Genomic DNA, 15,282 nt, shown 5'->3' on the forward strand with positions numbered 1-15,282 from the left:
GACTGAACATGCATTGCCTCTAACTCTGGTGAGTAACTGGAGCCATGAGAAAAGGCTCTGGTAGAGAGTGGTTCAGTCTTGCCCTGAGCACCAATGTGGCAACAGGCTTTTCTGCACCCAGCATCCAAAAATGACTGTTTCTGCAAGCCCCTCAGTTGGAGGCAGGAGCTAAATTTCAGGCTTTGGGCAAAGTTGCCCGTGATGGTGTTGCTCAAGGCCAAACAGGACAGCTGTAGCAGAGCAGGAAGAAAACAGCAGCTTTTAAATATTTCTGAGCTTACTCAGTGGGCCAGAGCACTGTTAATAGTCTCCGTTTTCTGATGACCTCTAGGAAATTAGCTAGAAAGGGAGCTACTTATCTGTAATTATATAAATTATATCACCTAACCAGCCTGCATCTCCCCACTGTAGGGAAATCACTGGGTTCAACATGTCTGATTACATTGCAAAGATGAAGCCTGAGCCACCCAAACCTGCTGTGACCCCAGGGCTGTCCCTGTACGTGCAGCCACCAGCTCTTCACAGCACATTGGCATGTAGTGGGGCGCTGACCCTGTAATCGGGGTCCGTCCCGCTCCCAGATTTGCATCCAGGTCCTTTCACAAGGCACTAGAAAAAACAGGCAGCAGTGCTGGATATTGCTCTTCAGGGAAGGCTCAGGTTTAAACTGGTGGTGAAACCTCCCCAGGACCATTCCTGAAGTCGCCAAAAGCCTCCAGGGTCACCTGGCCAGCTGAGGCAAGTGGCTATTGTCCCCGAAATGGAGCCTTAGCTCCCCATCACGCTCCAGTGGTAGCTGGCACAAAAACCTTCAAGTAGCTTCTCTAGACAAAACAGTGAAAAACTAGAAATAAAGAACATGCTAAAAGCTGCAGGATACGTGATCTGGCTTTTCTACTTTAACCTCTCCCATGACAGTGTGCTGAGGTGAATCCAGGATTTTCCTTCCTTGCAGCAGTCTCTGCCCACGCAGAGGCAGAGCACACTTTGAGCCTAGTTCAAATTTAGGCTAGAAGGAGGAAAGGATCAAACCCACAGGAAAAGTTGGACAAGCTGATAGTTTTTATTACCAGCGTAATAATTTAGTATCACCAACGTGCATCTGTTTGTCCTTACAAGGGTCACCCAGCACATCCCGAAGGGACCTCACCTACTCCCACCACCATGGGACTTTATGTCTCTGGGCATTTGCTTACCATACGCATAATTCTTTTAGTGCATGCATTAGCTGTGTGAGATAACTTCACTGATTCACCTATTTATTTTTCTTTTTCCCAAGTGAAGAGCTTACAATGAGATCGATGATCCCTTTAGCATTACACCCCTCCGGGGAGCATGCAGGACCTCCGCAAAAAAAAATAGGTTATACTAGGATACCTCCTGCTCTACATTCACAGAGAGAAATAGCAGTAGGGCTATCACCACAGCTTTACCTGTGCCCTGGGCCTATCAGCACTGATAGTCCTGCCTAACGAAGTCATCCGTTAATGCTGTGGCAGGGACTGCTTATGTGGTAGCCACAGGTGAGCACAGAACGCTGGGGAAGCACCTGGGACATGCACCGGGATGACTGTGCCATTTTCTGAGGGGGCTTTTCCCATGCTTGGCCCTGCAATTTCCATGCATTCAAGCTCAGCACCATTTCTTTAATATTGTTTTGAATTTTAAGAGAAAGGAGGGGAAGAAAGTGCCCGTGCTGCTGCACGCCAGCCTGTTGGGGCTCACCCACTGCAGCAACACATCAAGAGCTGGAAAATGTAACAGCCTTTAATTAATTTGGTCTTACTCAGTGCCTCTCTATTCCTGTTGGGATTTGCACTTCCTCTTTGGACCTTGTCTGTTCCTGAGCAGTTTGTGCTCTTTGAACTCACATGGCAGAAATCAGCTGTATTTGCAAACCCCAGCTAAGGCTGCTGTCAAACTTTTCCAACTTTTTTTTTTTTTGTGCATCCCTCCAGATGGAAGTTCCTCAGCCTTTCCACCTACCAAACACATCCCAAAGCGTGGCGAGGACCGAGAAAGCAGAAGGGCACATACAGCAGTGACAAGCCAATTTTTTTTCCTGCGCAAGTCCCCCGAAAATTTCCAAATTTTCCGGAAAAAAAAATAAAAAATAAAAGCGTCAGCATTTGAAGGATCCCTGCCACGCTCCCAGCTCCGCGTTCGCTGAGCAGTTTCCCACCTTCTGCAGCAGCGCGCTGTGTGTCCCCAGGAGAGCAAGGCCGCGGGTCCGTGTCCCGGCCGGGGGCAGCGCGGGGCCGGCCCGCCCCGCTGGCACTAGGTGGCGGCAGCGCCCCGCGTCCCGGGGGGCCCGCCTCCCCCCGCCCCCCCCCCCGCCCCCCCCCGCCCCCCTCCCCCTTCCGGGCCACAGCGCCCAGCCAGCCCACCGGCAGCCCAGCCCACCGGCACCCCCGGCAACGGCCAGCGAACGCCCCCGCGAAGGGCCGGGCTGGCATCCGAGGAAGAGGAGGCACGGGCGATGCGCTGCGGCAGGAGGCTGAGGCGCTGCCGGTTCCGTCGGGGTGGGAAGGGTGTTCTTCGTGGGCACCCCTCTTCTCCCAGAGATCCGTCCTGGGGTTCCCCCCCCTCTTTCCAGCAGGATCTTTTCCCCTTCGGGGGTCCCCTCAGAAAAGGGGAAAGACCCCAGCTCGCAGCCAGGACCAGAACATGCCAAATTTAATGAAAAAGCATCACATAAGCCTGAGCAGCACAAAAATCTCCCCATATCTCCCAGTCTCTGCCCACAAGCTGCCTGGTGTCTGAAAACCATACAGAAACAAAAGCTTTCAGACCTAGAAGTGACCCAAGCAACACCAGGAAGGTCAATAAGCTGGTGATGACGATGTCGTGGGGGTTGCGGTGCCATTTACTACCCCATACACAGTCCACCCCAGTGGGAAGTGTGTTATGTGGGCTGAAAAAAACCAAGCTTGTCACTGGGAGGTGGTGAAGAAGTTATGTGTGCCGTGCCCTCTCACACACAGAGGTATGAACTTTCGCAAAGAGGGACATTCCAGGTAAAAACTGGAAGGTTTTGGCCAGAAATCAAACTATTTTGGTTCTGCCTTCTCATAGGCAGACCCACATGTTGGTGAGGTTCAGAGATCTATAGCAGGAAGGGAGTTAGGGAAGCCTGCAGAGTGACTGCAGCTGCACCAGCAAACATGCACCCAGAATGATTTGTTTGAGCCTCATGTCAAGGAGATAAAAGGCAGAAATGTACAACTGGAAATGGAAGGGCATGAAGATGCCCCTTTGTTACAGCAAATGTGGCTCTTTTTCCGGCTTTCTAAACCTGATACAAATTGCCAGTATCTCAGTTGACATGAGATAGGATTTCCACATGGGACAGCACCTCTTGTCACCTCCACACACGCTTTTCCACCTCCACCTCTGGTGATTTTGCAGGGCAAGGAGCTGCCAGCACATCAGCCCTTTCCCCACGGCTGGGTGACACACTCTTTCCTCACCACGAGGTGTTTCACAACAAGCTCAAGGACACTCGTGTTGTGGTTTGGGTCTTGTAGACCAAAGTGCAGGACCCACTCGTAAAGACAAAGCAGAAAGGGAGCATGAGGATGGGATTGGGCAGCTCTGGCTTCCGCTGTGGGATGTTGAAAATGCTGTTACTTGGAGAAGATTGTGCAATCTGGTCCTACTATGCCAAGGTTTACATTAAACCGCACAACCAAATTCCATCTCAAAAACTGCAGTCCCATAGGACATGGGCTCTATGAGCACCCACTAGGGACTCAGCAAGGAGGATGCTGTGGAGGCTGAGCAGTTACACCATGTTTGCTTTATCAGCTTCTCCAGGTGACTTTGGGAAGGTCAGTCAGCCTCTGTGTGCTCTATTATGTGCAAAACTCGGATACTGGGTATCCTGCTCAGGGAGGTGCTTTGACTCTAGCAAACACGGGAGCAGCACCAAGCAGGACATGCACAGCGGCAATCATGGACTTTGCCCACAGCTCTGGCCTTGCTGGCACCATGGCTGTTTCCCACGGAGCATCTCCCTGGCTGTGAACCTGATGAAAACTCAGATGCTTTCATGCAGCCTCTCTGCCCTCCTCGTGGCAGTGTCCTGCCTCAGCACTGAGCCTCTGGGTGGTGCATCGCTCTTGTGTCATCGCTTTCCCCAGCCAAGGAGCACCATCTGCTAGGGAAGGTCTTGGGGAGGGGTTTTTTGGACTTTCCTTTATTTTAAATATAAACTGTGGTTATATATTTGGCTCAGAAAGAGGCGGGAACAGTGTTCTTCCACACAGCACATCTGCACATGCACTCTGGAGCAGTTAAGATACCAGGGTGACAATTACCCTGGAGTTTGAGGCTCCACTAGATATCATGGGTGTGGGACACCAAGTCCATTGCTTTGATGGTGATATTACATTTATGAAAAGCCATTTCAGGGAACAGGACATTCATACAGTGCATGTGTGTGGTGGTGAGATGAGTTTCACACTGGGGCTCGTGCAAACAGTAGGGCACGCAGGTGCACAGGCTCCTCCTCGTGCCTATATGGGCCTGAGAAGCTCTCCTTGACTAATTAGCTGCAACCCACTGTGAGCAGTCATTAAGTGAGCTGCTATGCTTCATAAGTCAGGATCGAGGCCAGCACAAGCCAGCTGGAGAGGTGAGCGCAGTCCCACAGCAACAGCCAGGTGTCCCTCCAGGACTGGAATTCATCTGACCACCAGCAGGCGCTTGGAGGCTGCTGTTCTTTGCATCCCAACATGCAAGTCTCCACTTGGTCAGGCAAAGGTTTATTTATCCTCACTGTGTTTCGGGGGCTTTTCATGTATCTAGATCAGATGGAGACATCTGCACTGCAGACACTGTGGGATGAAGCACATTTGCATTGGTTAAATGTTCACTGGCTGTACTCTGGGGGACTCTTCCAGACCCTCCTCACTCAAGAATGTTAACTGCTAACAGCTCCATTTCTTTCCCAGCATTTTCTTTCCCTGCCCCAGCACAAACTAGCTCCATAAGCAGAGAACCATTTTCAGTCCTTGTCCCCTGACTCCATCAGCTGGGTGGTGGGATGGAGGGCAGCCTCATCCCACCAAAGGCCAAACTGCAAGGACAATACATGTCCTCCGAGGACATGAGCAGGGGTCCATGTGCCGGGAGAGAGGCAACAGCACTGCAATGTTTGAGATAAGGCAAGTGGCACAGCCAGCAGCTTTATTCCTGCTATAAAGCAAGACCCCCAACAGCAAAGGCCAGCTCTTCTGTAAGCTTTGCTCCCCAGGTGATTGTTGGCAATCAAAGCTAAGTCAGCGATAGGTCTCATACTATCAGTGCAACCGCTGCCTTGCCCTTGGAGAAGCAATACTGAGCCTTTGCTCCCTTTGGGACCTTTGTAATACAACAACAAGGACTGAGGGCTGCCCATCACTGAATTTTGGCATTAATGAAAGCCTTTATTGAGCAGCAGTGCTCTGGTAAAGCCGCCGTTTTCAACAGTTTTATCAAGGCTCTGATAATGGCACATCTAATCTAAATCAATATGAACTGGCGCTTGCATGTCTACAGCTTGGAAGTTACAGCTTGGAGGGAGCCAGCCTCCAGGAGACTGCCACGGCCATTTTAAAAAGAAAATTTTGGGAAAGGTGCTTTATTTCATCTCATTTCTATCTTGGTAATGCAGCACAATGAAAACTTGGTGGAAACCAAGAGGAACAGACAGTTCATGGCAGCAGCAGCATCTTTTCCCATCCCATCCAACCTTCTGCAGCAATGCAGCCATGTGGCCTGCTGAAAAAAACTTTGTTCCTGGAGGTTAAAAATAATCAGACCAAAGATGTGAAGCCTGGACAGCAGACCAAGTTCCCAAGTACAAACACAGCAGAAATACGGGTGACCCAAGCAACACAGGTTGAGGCAGAGGGAAGCCCACCTGGGGATCTCTGATTAGCAACGTTGTGACCAAGGTCTTAAAAAAATGGCCGGATTTGCACTAGAGAAATCCATAACTGAATCATCAAAAGCCCGGCTTGTAGCCTTCCACATTTGAGCTAAAAGAATCCTAGCGTACAGCCCAGTCCCAGCTTCCCAAAGCACTGAGGTGAAACCACAGCTTCACGGAGTCTAGGGAATCACTGGTGGGATAGATAAGAAAAACGAGAGAGGAGATAGAGGCAAAATGCATGCAGACATTCCCAGACCTTCACAGCAAAATGCCTCTCCCCACACGGTGCTCCAGCTGTAAAGTCATTTTCCTAGTTCAGAACTTCAATAACAGTTTTAGTTTCAGGAGCCCTGAGACTCAAAATCCCATTCCCCACCATAACGTCCAAATTGCCATGAGGCAGTGCACATAGGAGGGTGGTTCCCCAGTGCCCTGGCAGACACTGAGTGGAAGTGGGAGCCAGGACTGGGAATCCCAGGGAGGGGTTGAGGGAAGGTGAGAACAGCCTGCAACTGCCCCACAGGCAGCTACAGAGATGATGGGGCCAAACTATTCTTGATTATGACGGATGTTATAACATGAGGTTTGGGCTGAGCACCTCTTCTTCAAGAGGTGAGTGGTGCAGCCCCAGGATGGGTACCCAGAGAGGCAGAGGAGGTGGTTTTTGAGATTTGGCCAAAGCTATGGCTGAGCTGATCCAGTGGTGGTGATGTTTTTGCTTTGAGCAGAGACCTTCAGAGGTCGCTCCCAACCGGCTTTTCTCTGATTCATCACCTTGGGACACAGAGCATTGGGATACCTCCATGGCTAGGAGGAAGCTGAAAAGTTTTGCATGCCCGTGTCTTTGATTCAGGTGCAAAAAGCAGAAATGAGACACTTGTGTCCTTTTTTCTGACAAGCTTCTAATGTCCTACGCTTTATTTCCAAAGCTACTTAAAGTACTTGCTGGCTTCCCTCAAGAGGTAGCTTTCTCAGTAGTTTTTGAAAATGATGCATGCCTTTCCTCTCTCTGCAAAACAGGTCCAGGTTTTAGGGTATGGATTTAATTTTAATTAAATGGTCAACTGACTCTGTCTTGTGTTCATGTAAATCAGGTGCATTTTCTTGGCCCTGGAAAGTTAAAGTGATGTTGTGTTTTAAAAGATCCTCTATTCTGGTGGGGAGATGTTCAAGTATTCTGAACTTTGCTATTGAGATTAAATTTATCTCACCTGCCGTTTGCTCAGCAGACCTGGCTAGATAATAATTACCTTGGCCAAATTTCATTCAGTAAGAGTTTCTTCTTTTTTTATAAGAACTTCTGTATTTCTTTGCTGGGGGAAATAAAAGAACTCAAGTCCAACAGAGACTTGCAGACAAAACAAAGAGGTTTTCTTTTTGATCATTGATTAAAAAAACAGTTGGTTGCATTTCCAAGCTTGCAAGCAGTGATTCATTGTCCACGTTTATCCAACTCACCAAAGCTGTTATATCTATCCACACTAAGTAGAAGAGGAGAGGATACCTGCAGAGAACAACTTGGGTCCCAAATGGGGTGAATTCTCTCATGAATTGTCCATTTCTGCCAGCTAGTCAAGCAATTTCTGCCCAATTACCAAGGAAGTCCTGAACAATTATATTCCCTTTTTAATATTTGATGGGTGACATCCAGACCTTAGGAGCCTGGCCTGCCCAGGGGGAGTTCTCACCCAATTTCTAGTGGTTTTCTAAGTGGTTTAGCTGCCCAGGTTAGGCATGCTAACCATTTAGAAGTTTGTGGGATAAAACCTGGTGGGCTTTTCCAAATCCTGTTTTAGGCTCAGGTCTCATTAGCTTGGTGGCTGTATCCCCCTTCAAGCTGGCATGGGTCTCCCAGGGAGATGATGGGCCTGGGAAGTCTGTGGTGATGGAGATGTCAGGCTTCCTCGGAGGCCAAGGAAAACAAGGTACTCCTTCAAGCACCTAAAATTGAATTCATCTTGGATAACATGAAACATTTACAAATGCCCTGGACATGAAAGCTTGTTTTGGAGAGGCCAGGGGTGGGTAGGCAGCCCTGGGACACTACTCATGATGTGTTTCTCCGATTTTTCGATTTATCTAGACATCAGCTCAGAGGTATTCATTGCACTGGACGTGGCTGAGGTTACCTGAGACAGGTCTCTCCCTATGACTTAGGGGCTACCCCTTCTCCCTAGCCTGCACATGGAACTGGGTGACAACGGGGCATCCTCCCCGGCAGTGCGATGTGGTCAGGCATGGCTGCTCTAGGAGTGCATCTCACTGTAAAATGAATGAAAAACAATTCCAGGCTGCTCTAGTGGATGATGGTGAGCTGTGCAGAGCTGGGGCTTTCCCATGGTGATCACCCCACAGTGCATCGGAAGCTCTGGGCTCTGGAATGAGTCAGATATACATAGAGAAATATTCAGGTGTTCTTTCAAGTCTGAATCTCCCCATCATGCAAAGAGAGGGGACCCGAATTGCCTGGAGGAGCAGCCAGAGGTCCAAGGGCACGAATGCATGGGAGACACACAGGTACTTCCAGGTGGCCCACGGCCAGAGGCCATGACCTGGTGGGACGCAGGGAGCTGCCAGCTCTGGCTGCTGCCAGGACCCAGCCAGAGGTCAGTCACCACCATCCCCATGAAGAAGACACTGAAAAGGGACATGTTGTAATGCAGCCCTGCGTGACCCTGGGATATTCACCCAAGGGCAGGGGAAAAACCAAAATGCAGTTCCTAAAGTGACATCATCCCTGCTGGGAAGCGGGGGATAAAAGGGAAAAAGGCTGAAAAGCTGTTTGGAGAAATTGCTGAACCAACCCCCGCCCTGCCCCCATGAGTGCTCTGAACCTGCCTGGCCCCTCCGTGGTGCAGAGGGGTGATGTCCCCTACAGACGCACCCCCCAGCCAACCTCACCCACTGCTCACACCACTAGCAGAGGTTTTCTCTCTCCTGCCTCACCAGGCAGATGCTGCCTATACTAATTAACCAGAAAGTGAAGCTGGATGCAGTGCAGGCAGTGTCACTGCACCACTGCATTGCAGGTGGGTGGCAGCCCCAGCTGAGCTGGCAGCAGCTGGACAGGCAGCTGCAGAGGGCTCAGACAGCAATCTCCAGACTGGAAGGAGGCAGGTTTTTTTCACGCTTATCCATGATTTCACTTTTAAAAAGGCCAAAGATGCTATAGGAAGGCAGAATGGAAGAACTGCAAAAAGGAGAAGGCATGTGAGTGAAAAGGGGAAAAATCCCTGAGCTGGTGACTGGAGGAGGAGGAGTTCACACTGGCAGAGGATGAGATGGGAGCTGAGCCTGGGAGTCCAGATCCAGAGGATGTGGGTGTTCAGACGCAGTGCAGCAACATGGGATGCACAGCCAAGGGACTGCACCGGGAGAGGAGCCCAGCCCTGAGTCCTGTTTTGGAGGGGGGAGTTGGGCTGAGCTCGGAGGCTGCCGCTGGCCCTACGGCTGGGGTGGCATTTGGGAGAAACACAGCTCCGAGGGACAGAATGCTCCTTCGGTACACGAGTGACTGTGGCTTTTCTGGGGAAAGGAAAGGAAAGGGGGTTTTAATGGTGGCTCCTGGCAATAGCCTTGGGAGATCCCTAATGGCACCAGTCCATCTATCCACACGAATCCCGTTTCTTGGAGGCAAGGCCATAGTGATGGAGTCTGAATTAAACTGCAGTCTTCAGGATGGGCCAGGTCAAGTCCAGGATTTGATTTTGAGTTGTGTTTTTTCCTTAGGGGGCAGTGATGATCTTGTCACTACTGCTACATCTCTGTCACACCCAAACCCACCTTCACAGAGGACTGTGAGGCATCTGAAGGAGTGAGCAGGTTAGTCCCTGCCAGCATGCAGCCACTACTCTTCATGCCAGTGCTAAAGACCCAGCATTCACACATCAGTAAGTAGAAACCCCACTGGTGTTAGCTCCAGGAGACACCAGAATCTTTTACTGCTTTCTCCTCTCCCAGATGTGTGCTTCTGGACTGCAGGCTGATCAGATGGGTCGGCTCATTCTTCTGATAATTAATCTCTTTGCACATTTCCTTTTTTAATCATTTGTTTATGGATGCCACGTTGCTACTTCTATAAAGTGGGTTCATGGGGTTTTTCCTACCCCCACGTTGTAAATCAAGGTCTGTAAAATGTACAGTTTATCACTGACCATTGCCCAGTTTTATGTTAATGTTTGAACATGGCCATAAAAGAATTACATCATCTTACCTCTGACCAACTTTTAAGGCAAAAGGACCTTATAAAACCAAGCTCTGCTTACCAGCAAGGCACCTTCTCTTGTGTTGGGAGCACAGAGAGCCTTTCCATCATGAACTTCACTGGAAAGTATGAACTCCAGTCCCATGAAAACTTTGAGCCTTTTATGAAAGCCCTTGGTAAGTGCCTGCATGTGCTCTGTCCTGCTTTGCACTGGTGTTTGGGTGTCTTAACTGTGCTGATGTACTGATGATGTAGATTGACAGTATCTCTTGGATTTCCTATTTCTGCCTGTCATCTTGCAATTGTTGGGTTTTTTTAACAGTATGCACGTGGAGATGTGATATCAAAATAGAAGAGAAAGCTTCTCTCTGGATGGGGGCTGGAGGTCAAGAGATGCTGCGTGAAATTTTATGGTCCCAGCAGGCTCTGCAAACATGGGCCAGGGTGGCAAAGTGCTGCACACACACGACAAGCCAGTGGTACCTTGGTGGCTTAGGGCCACTGCAGATCTGCTCCGTCAGGCTGTGAAATTTGAGGGCAAATAGGACATTGCTCAGCCCACTGTGCTGCTGCTTGGCGATGCTGCAAAGACCCGAATTCCACCATTCAACAGAAAAATAGTTGGGTTATTTAAATGCTTAATGATGAGTGTGGCTAGCTAGATTTCCACCAGTGTCTGTGCCAGGGAACATGCTCCTGCAAGGATTCAGGAAGCTTTGCACTACTTCTGCACAGTTATGTGCTGGGCAGACTCTACCTGTCAGATCAGCTTTGGGCTTTGGGAGAAGACTTTAGTCTTCTGGTTCTGAGGGACCTAAATTTCATTAGAAAAACACTTGGTTCCTTCATTCTGCCTCAATTTATTGTATTTTCTCTGCTTGACTCTCAGTGAAGGAAGGAAAACAGGATTTTTCCTTTCCATCTGTTGCTTAGCTAGGGAGGTAGCTGTTCTGCTCCCAGCCAGGTCAGCAAGACAAGGGAGATGTCTAGTTCCACGGAAAACCCAGGATGACAGCATTTGTTATTCTTCATCCCCAGCAGATGCAGGTCCATGTGGCCCTTGGGGAACCATCGTCATTGCAAGGTTCTTCCACACTGGAATAGAAATCTTCCCAGCCGTGGGTCACCAAATGCCACCACGTTCATTCAGCAGCAGCAATCTGCCCACCAATGTCTCCAAGGTCCATCTAACGTCTCTTGTTCCTGGGCAGGGCTTCCCGATGAACAGATCCAGAAGGGCAAGGACATCAAGAGCATCTCAGAAATCGTGCAGGATGGAAAAAAGTTCAAGATTACTGTGACCACTGGCTCCAAAGTGCTGCACAACGAGTTCACCATTGGGGAGGAGTGCGAGGTAGAGATGCTGACGGGAGAGAAAGTCAAGGTGAGAGATCAGCTCTTCCTTTGCTGGGGCTGCAGGGGTCAGGGACTTCAAATTTCCTTTCTAGCCATCTCCTCCACACTTAAGCAAAGGGAATGACCAGACCATGGGTGCTAAAGCTGACACAGGGAAAAGATCTGGGTAATTGCCTGGTTCTACCTCTCACAGTTTGCATGCATGATTTAATATGATGGTAAGGGACTAACTGCTGAAACCAAGTCTGCAGATGTGACACCTGCTGCCCTGCTCCCTGCAGGCCCCCAGCAAGTCTCTTAGGGACACATTTCTGAAAGTGTTGGTCCATTTCTGAGCCACCTTCCTGAGCAACTCAGAGCCCAAGACTCTGAAATTCCCACCTCCCCTATTTGCTTTTACAAAACAAGCTTCCCAACCAGCACTTCTAGAGATGAAGCCTTGCATTTCTAAAGCTATTTTAATAGCCAGTTTGGAAAACACTGGAAGCCAGTGTTTTAATAGCCCATTTGGAAAAGGGAGATAGAGATGTTTTGGTAAATTTTTCTGAGAACAAAAGGTCTGAAAGATTTGAGGTGAAAAAGGGCTTGACTTTCTGTCATGTTGCAACACAAAACATACTCCCACGTTCATTTTGTTGACTTAAAAGGTAGTGCAGGAAAGTCAGCCAATTAATCATAAACCAACCAATCTGTCTTTTTAAGTCCTGGCAGCTGTTAGCTTGTCTGCTAGCCTTTTGCATTGCTTCTGTTTACACTGGGTGAGATGATTTGGCAAGGAGAGGATTTATCACCCTTGAAATTGGGTCAGCTCCTGTTCCTTGATGTTAGTTTCCAATGGTTCCTAAAACGTCAAGACAGTGCCACTGGCAAATATTGCTTCTCACCTTTACCTCAGGAGAAGATGATATTGCAGGGAGTTTTGAAAGCAGGAGGGATGATCACCAAAGAAATTACCCACTGAATCAGGCTTTGAGAGCTGTACTGGCTGTATCAGACTTTGCAGCATCACTGAAGCCCATTGTGCATAAACTAGGGGGAAATGGCTATTAGAAGAGTTTTACCCTCTGTAAATTAGCAACTCAAGGCCAAATGAACACATCTTACAGCTGAACAGGCAGATAAACAGAAATGTTTTTTGCTGGCTTATTTATCTGAGTAATTTCAATGACCAGTGATAGCTGCCCTGGGGGTGCTGGTGCTCTCTGTAGCCTTTTTAGATGTGCAGCTCCTGCAGGGCAGAGCCTCAGCAGATGTGCCTGTCCCTCTGAGATCTTTCCAGCCATGACTTTCTGAAAGATCCTTAAGCAGTTTCCCACATGGACTGAACCTCCCCCAGCCCCATGCTTTCAATCAGCTCCCCAAAGGAGCTTGCTGCAGCAATGTGCCGTGAGTGGGTGGTGGAGAGGAGACAACAGGGCATGCCCTGGCCCAGCTCCGGTGGCTCTGCAGTCCTCTCCCTGGAGACATGCAGCTCCTCTTGGTCTGAGTGCTGCACAATGAGCTGCCCCATAGAACATCAGAGCTGCACGGAGGCAGCAGCACTGGCAGTGTAAAGAGCATTCCTTCTTCTGCCCCAAAAATCAGGTATTTGTGTGATGCCAAGGGATGCCAAGGATCCCTGATCTGGCATCTGACAGCCATGAGCGAGTCTCAGTTTGAAGGGGAAAGAGGTAGGTATGGTGGCAAACCCACATTCCTATCAAGGCCAAAGTAAACATGCGTACCCTTCTTGTGTTATAGTCACCACCAGCACAACACTCTCTCCTCCTCCTCCCAGGAAAGCCAAAGTCACCAGGGGAGCAGCTTGCTCCAAACAGCTTGCAAGGGGGGTGGTGACAACTCAGTACGGAAGGGGAGGGACAAAATGCAGGGGGTAAGATGGTCTCCAGCAATAACATGAATGTGTCTGTCTCCTCCCTACTAGGCTACTTTTCAGATGGAGGGTAATAAACTGATCGCAAACCTGAAAGGGCTGAAATCTGTCACCGAACTCAACGGAGACACCATCACCAATGTAAGTGTAGAAGAGAAGGGCAACGGTTAGGGTGATGGTGCACACAGCTGCCTTCAGGGATCTGGCCCTGGAAAGCCCTCAGAGATGCTGGGGAGTTTAGGGAGGTGCTGGAGATGAGTACAGGCTTGCACTGCAGCCAAAGTTGATAAACTGGCCAGTCACTGAAGGCAGCTTTCCATTACAGTCCGACACAAAATGTACTCTTTAAGACCCTAGTAGGCATTTCTGATCAGTTTCCTGTAATGAGGGCATGTTCTCACCCACCCAGAGGCATAGGTATGTGTCTGGGCCTGGGACTTTTAAAAAAGAGAGGTGCAGCAAACTGATCAGAGTTGAGGGATGCCAGATTATCCCTACCTGCTTTGGGGTATTCATGAAGCTTTAATAATTCAGTTTATAGGAGATAGACTGGGGACCAGTCCTGTTTTGTTTTACAAAACCAGATCCTTTCCAAGGAGAGTTTGGAGCTATAAACCATGAAAAGCTAACACTCTCCATTTGTTTTTCAGACACTGAGCATGGGAGACCTCACCTACAAGAGAGTCAGCAAAAGAATCTAGAAATCCTGTGCATGTTAATCATTTTACTGTGTAAAATGTGTCCATTAAAGTAAAATTTGTACTAAAGGCCTCTTCATTATCATCAACCACTTCACTGTTACTATAAAGAGACGCCAGTCACCAAAACTCACAGAAGCCCTGGTAGAAACTGGGCAACAGGCTGATCCAAGGCTGTGCTGGAGCCAGGCTTAGGGCACAGGCTCAGAGCCGTTGAGTGACCCTCTGAGACGTGCTCCATGCTGGCGAGCACTGTTCCAGCCCCTTCCTGGGGACAGGTGCCAGCATCCTGCTGGGGATGTCCCAGTGGGTCGTGCACCCACAGCTGCTCTGGCTGGGTGAATGGAAGAGCACTGGGCAGGGAAAGGGCTCTGTTCTCTGTTCTTGCAAACATGGCCAAAGTGACAACAAGGTGACTGGCAGGGACAAAGGATGGGGTGGTTTAGGTGTGCTCAAGGAAATGTCAGTGATCCGGGCTAGAAACCTGCTTTGGGGAAGCAACCAGCATGGGGGCAGTTCAGGTGTCCCAACACCTTCATCCTCACACCTCCTCAACAGGATCCAGCCCTACAGGCTCTGACCACCCCATCCCCATCTCGCCATCCTCTCCCACCAGCAGGAGGGCCCCAGGCAGCCTTCAGGTGTCCAGAGTGTGTTTCACCCCAGACCACTCCCGACAAATTGAATTGAACAGTTCTTCCAGGGTGAAATACAGGGGGGGTTCTCCTGGCAGGAGAAAGGCACTGGTTGTTCACAGTGTAGACACAGAAGGAGCACCGAAATCATCTCCTACACTCTTGCTTGGCACAGCAGGCTGGATGGAGATGTGGCTTTCTGATTCACACAGGAGAGGAAACTCTTCCTTCTTAGCTGCCTTTTCCAAGCCTTTTGCTAGGACAATGACTGGGAATCATCTCTGAGAAACGGGTATAGGGCTGGTGGGATACACCTAGCTGGGATAATGTTCCCACAACCTCTCAAAGCTGATCAGGGTGTTAGGACAACACCACCTCCTCCTGCAACCCTAAGACAGGCCCCTGAAGGGAAAATTTTACCTCACATGCATCTCTCCCAGGACTCCCCTCTTCTCAGGGAAGGTTTTCATATCACAGGTTGACATAGGTCCCCATACTAAGAACTGAACTAATATGGATTGTCACGCTGGGCATCAGGTGGGAAACTCATGGACAAATGGAAGGGCTTAGACCAACAGCACCTAAAAAGCAGATGTTGG

At 49.5% G+C, this 15,282-nt stretch overlaps 1 protein-coding gene across 1 annotated transcript; it reads left to right on the forward strand.

Annotated features, from left to right (window-relative positions):
* Positions 1–10,145: 10,145 nt before the first annotated feature.
* Positions 10,146–14,117, forward strand: FABP1 (fatty acid binding protein 1). Its single transcript, XM_005229853.3, has 4 exons — positions 10,146–10,297; positions 11,333–11,505; positions 13,402–13,491; positions 14,001–14,117. The coding sequence occupies exons 1-4, from the start codon at positions 10,231–10,233 to the stop codon at positions 14,049–14,051; spliced, it is 381 nt and encodes a 126-aa protein (XP_005229910.1). The 5' UTR covers positions 10,146–10,230; the 3' UTR covers positions 14,052–14,117.
* The last annotated feature ends 1,165 nt before the right edge of the window (positions 14,118–15,282 follow it).

The sequence above is a fragment of the Falco peregrinus genome, chromosome 2, assembly GCF_023634155.1.
Source record: "Falco peregrinus isolate bFalPer1 chromosome 2, bFalPer1.pri, whole genome shotgun sequence".
Classification (NCBI taxonomy): domain Eukaryota; kingdom Metazoa; phylum Chordata; class Aves; order Falconiformes; family Falconidae; genus Falco; species Falco peregrinus.

Bases quoted from the DNA above. Each gene is read 5' to 3' on its own strand.
- FABP1 (XM_005229853.3), top strand. From the start codon at position 10,231: ATGAACTTCACTGGAAAGTATGAACTCCAGTCCCATGAAAACTTTGAG. The intron at 10,298-11,332 runs GTAAGTGCCTGC...GTTCCTGGGCAG, and splicing joins GCCTTTTATGAAAGCCCTTG to GGCTTCCCGATGAACAGATC. The intron at 11,506-13,401 runs GTGAGAGATCAG...CCTCCCTACTAG, and splicing joins TGACGGGAGAGAAAGTCAAG to GCTACTTTTCAGATGGAGGG.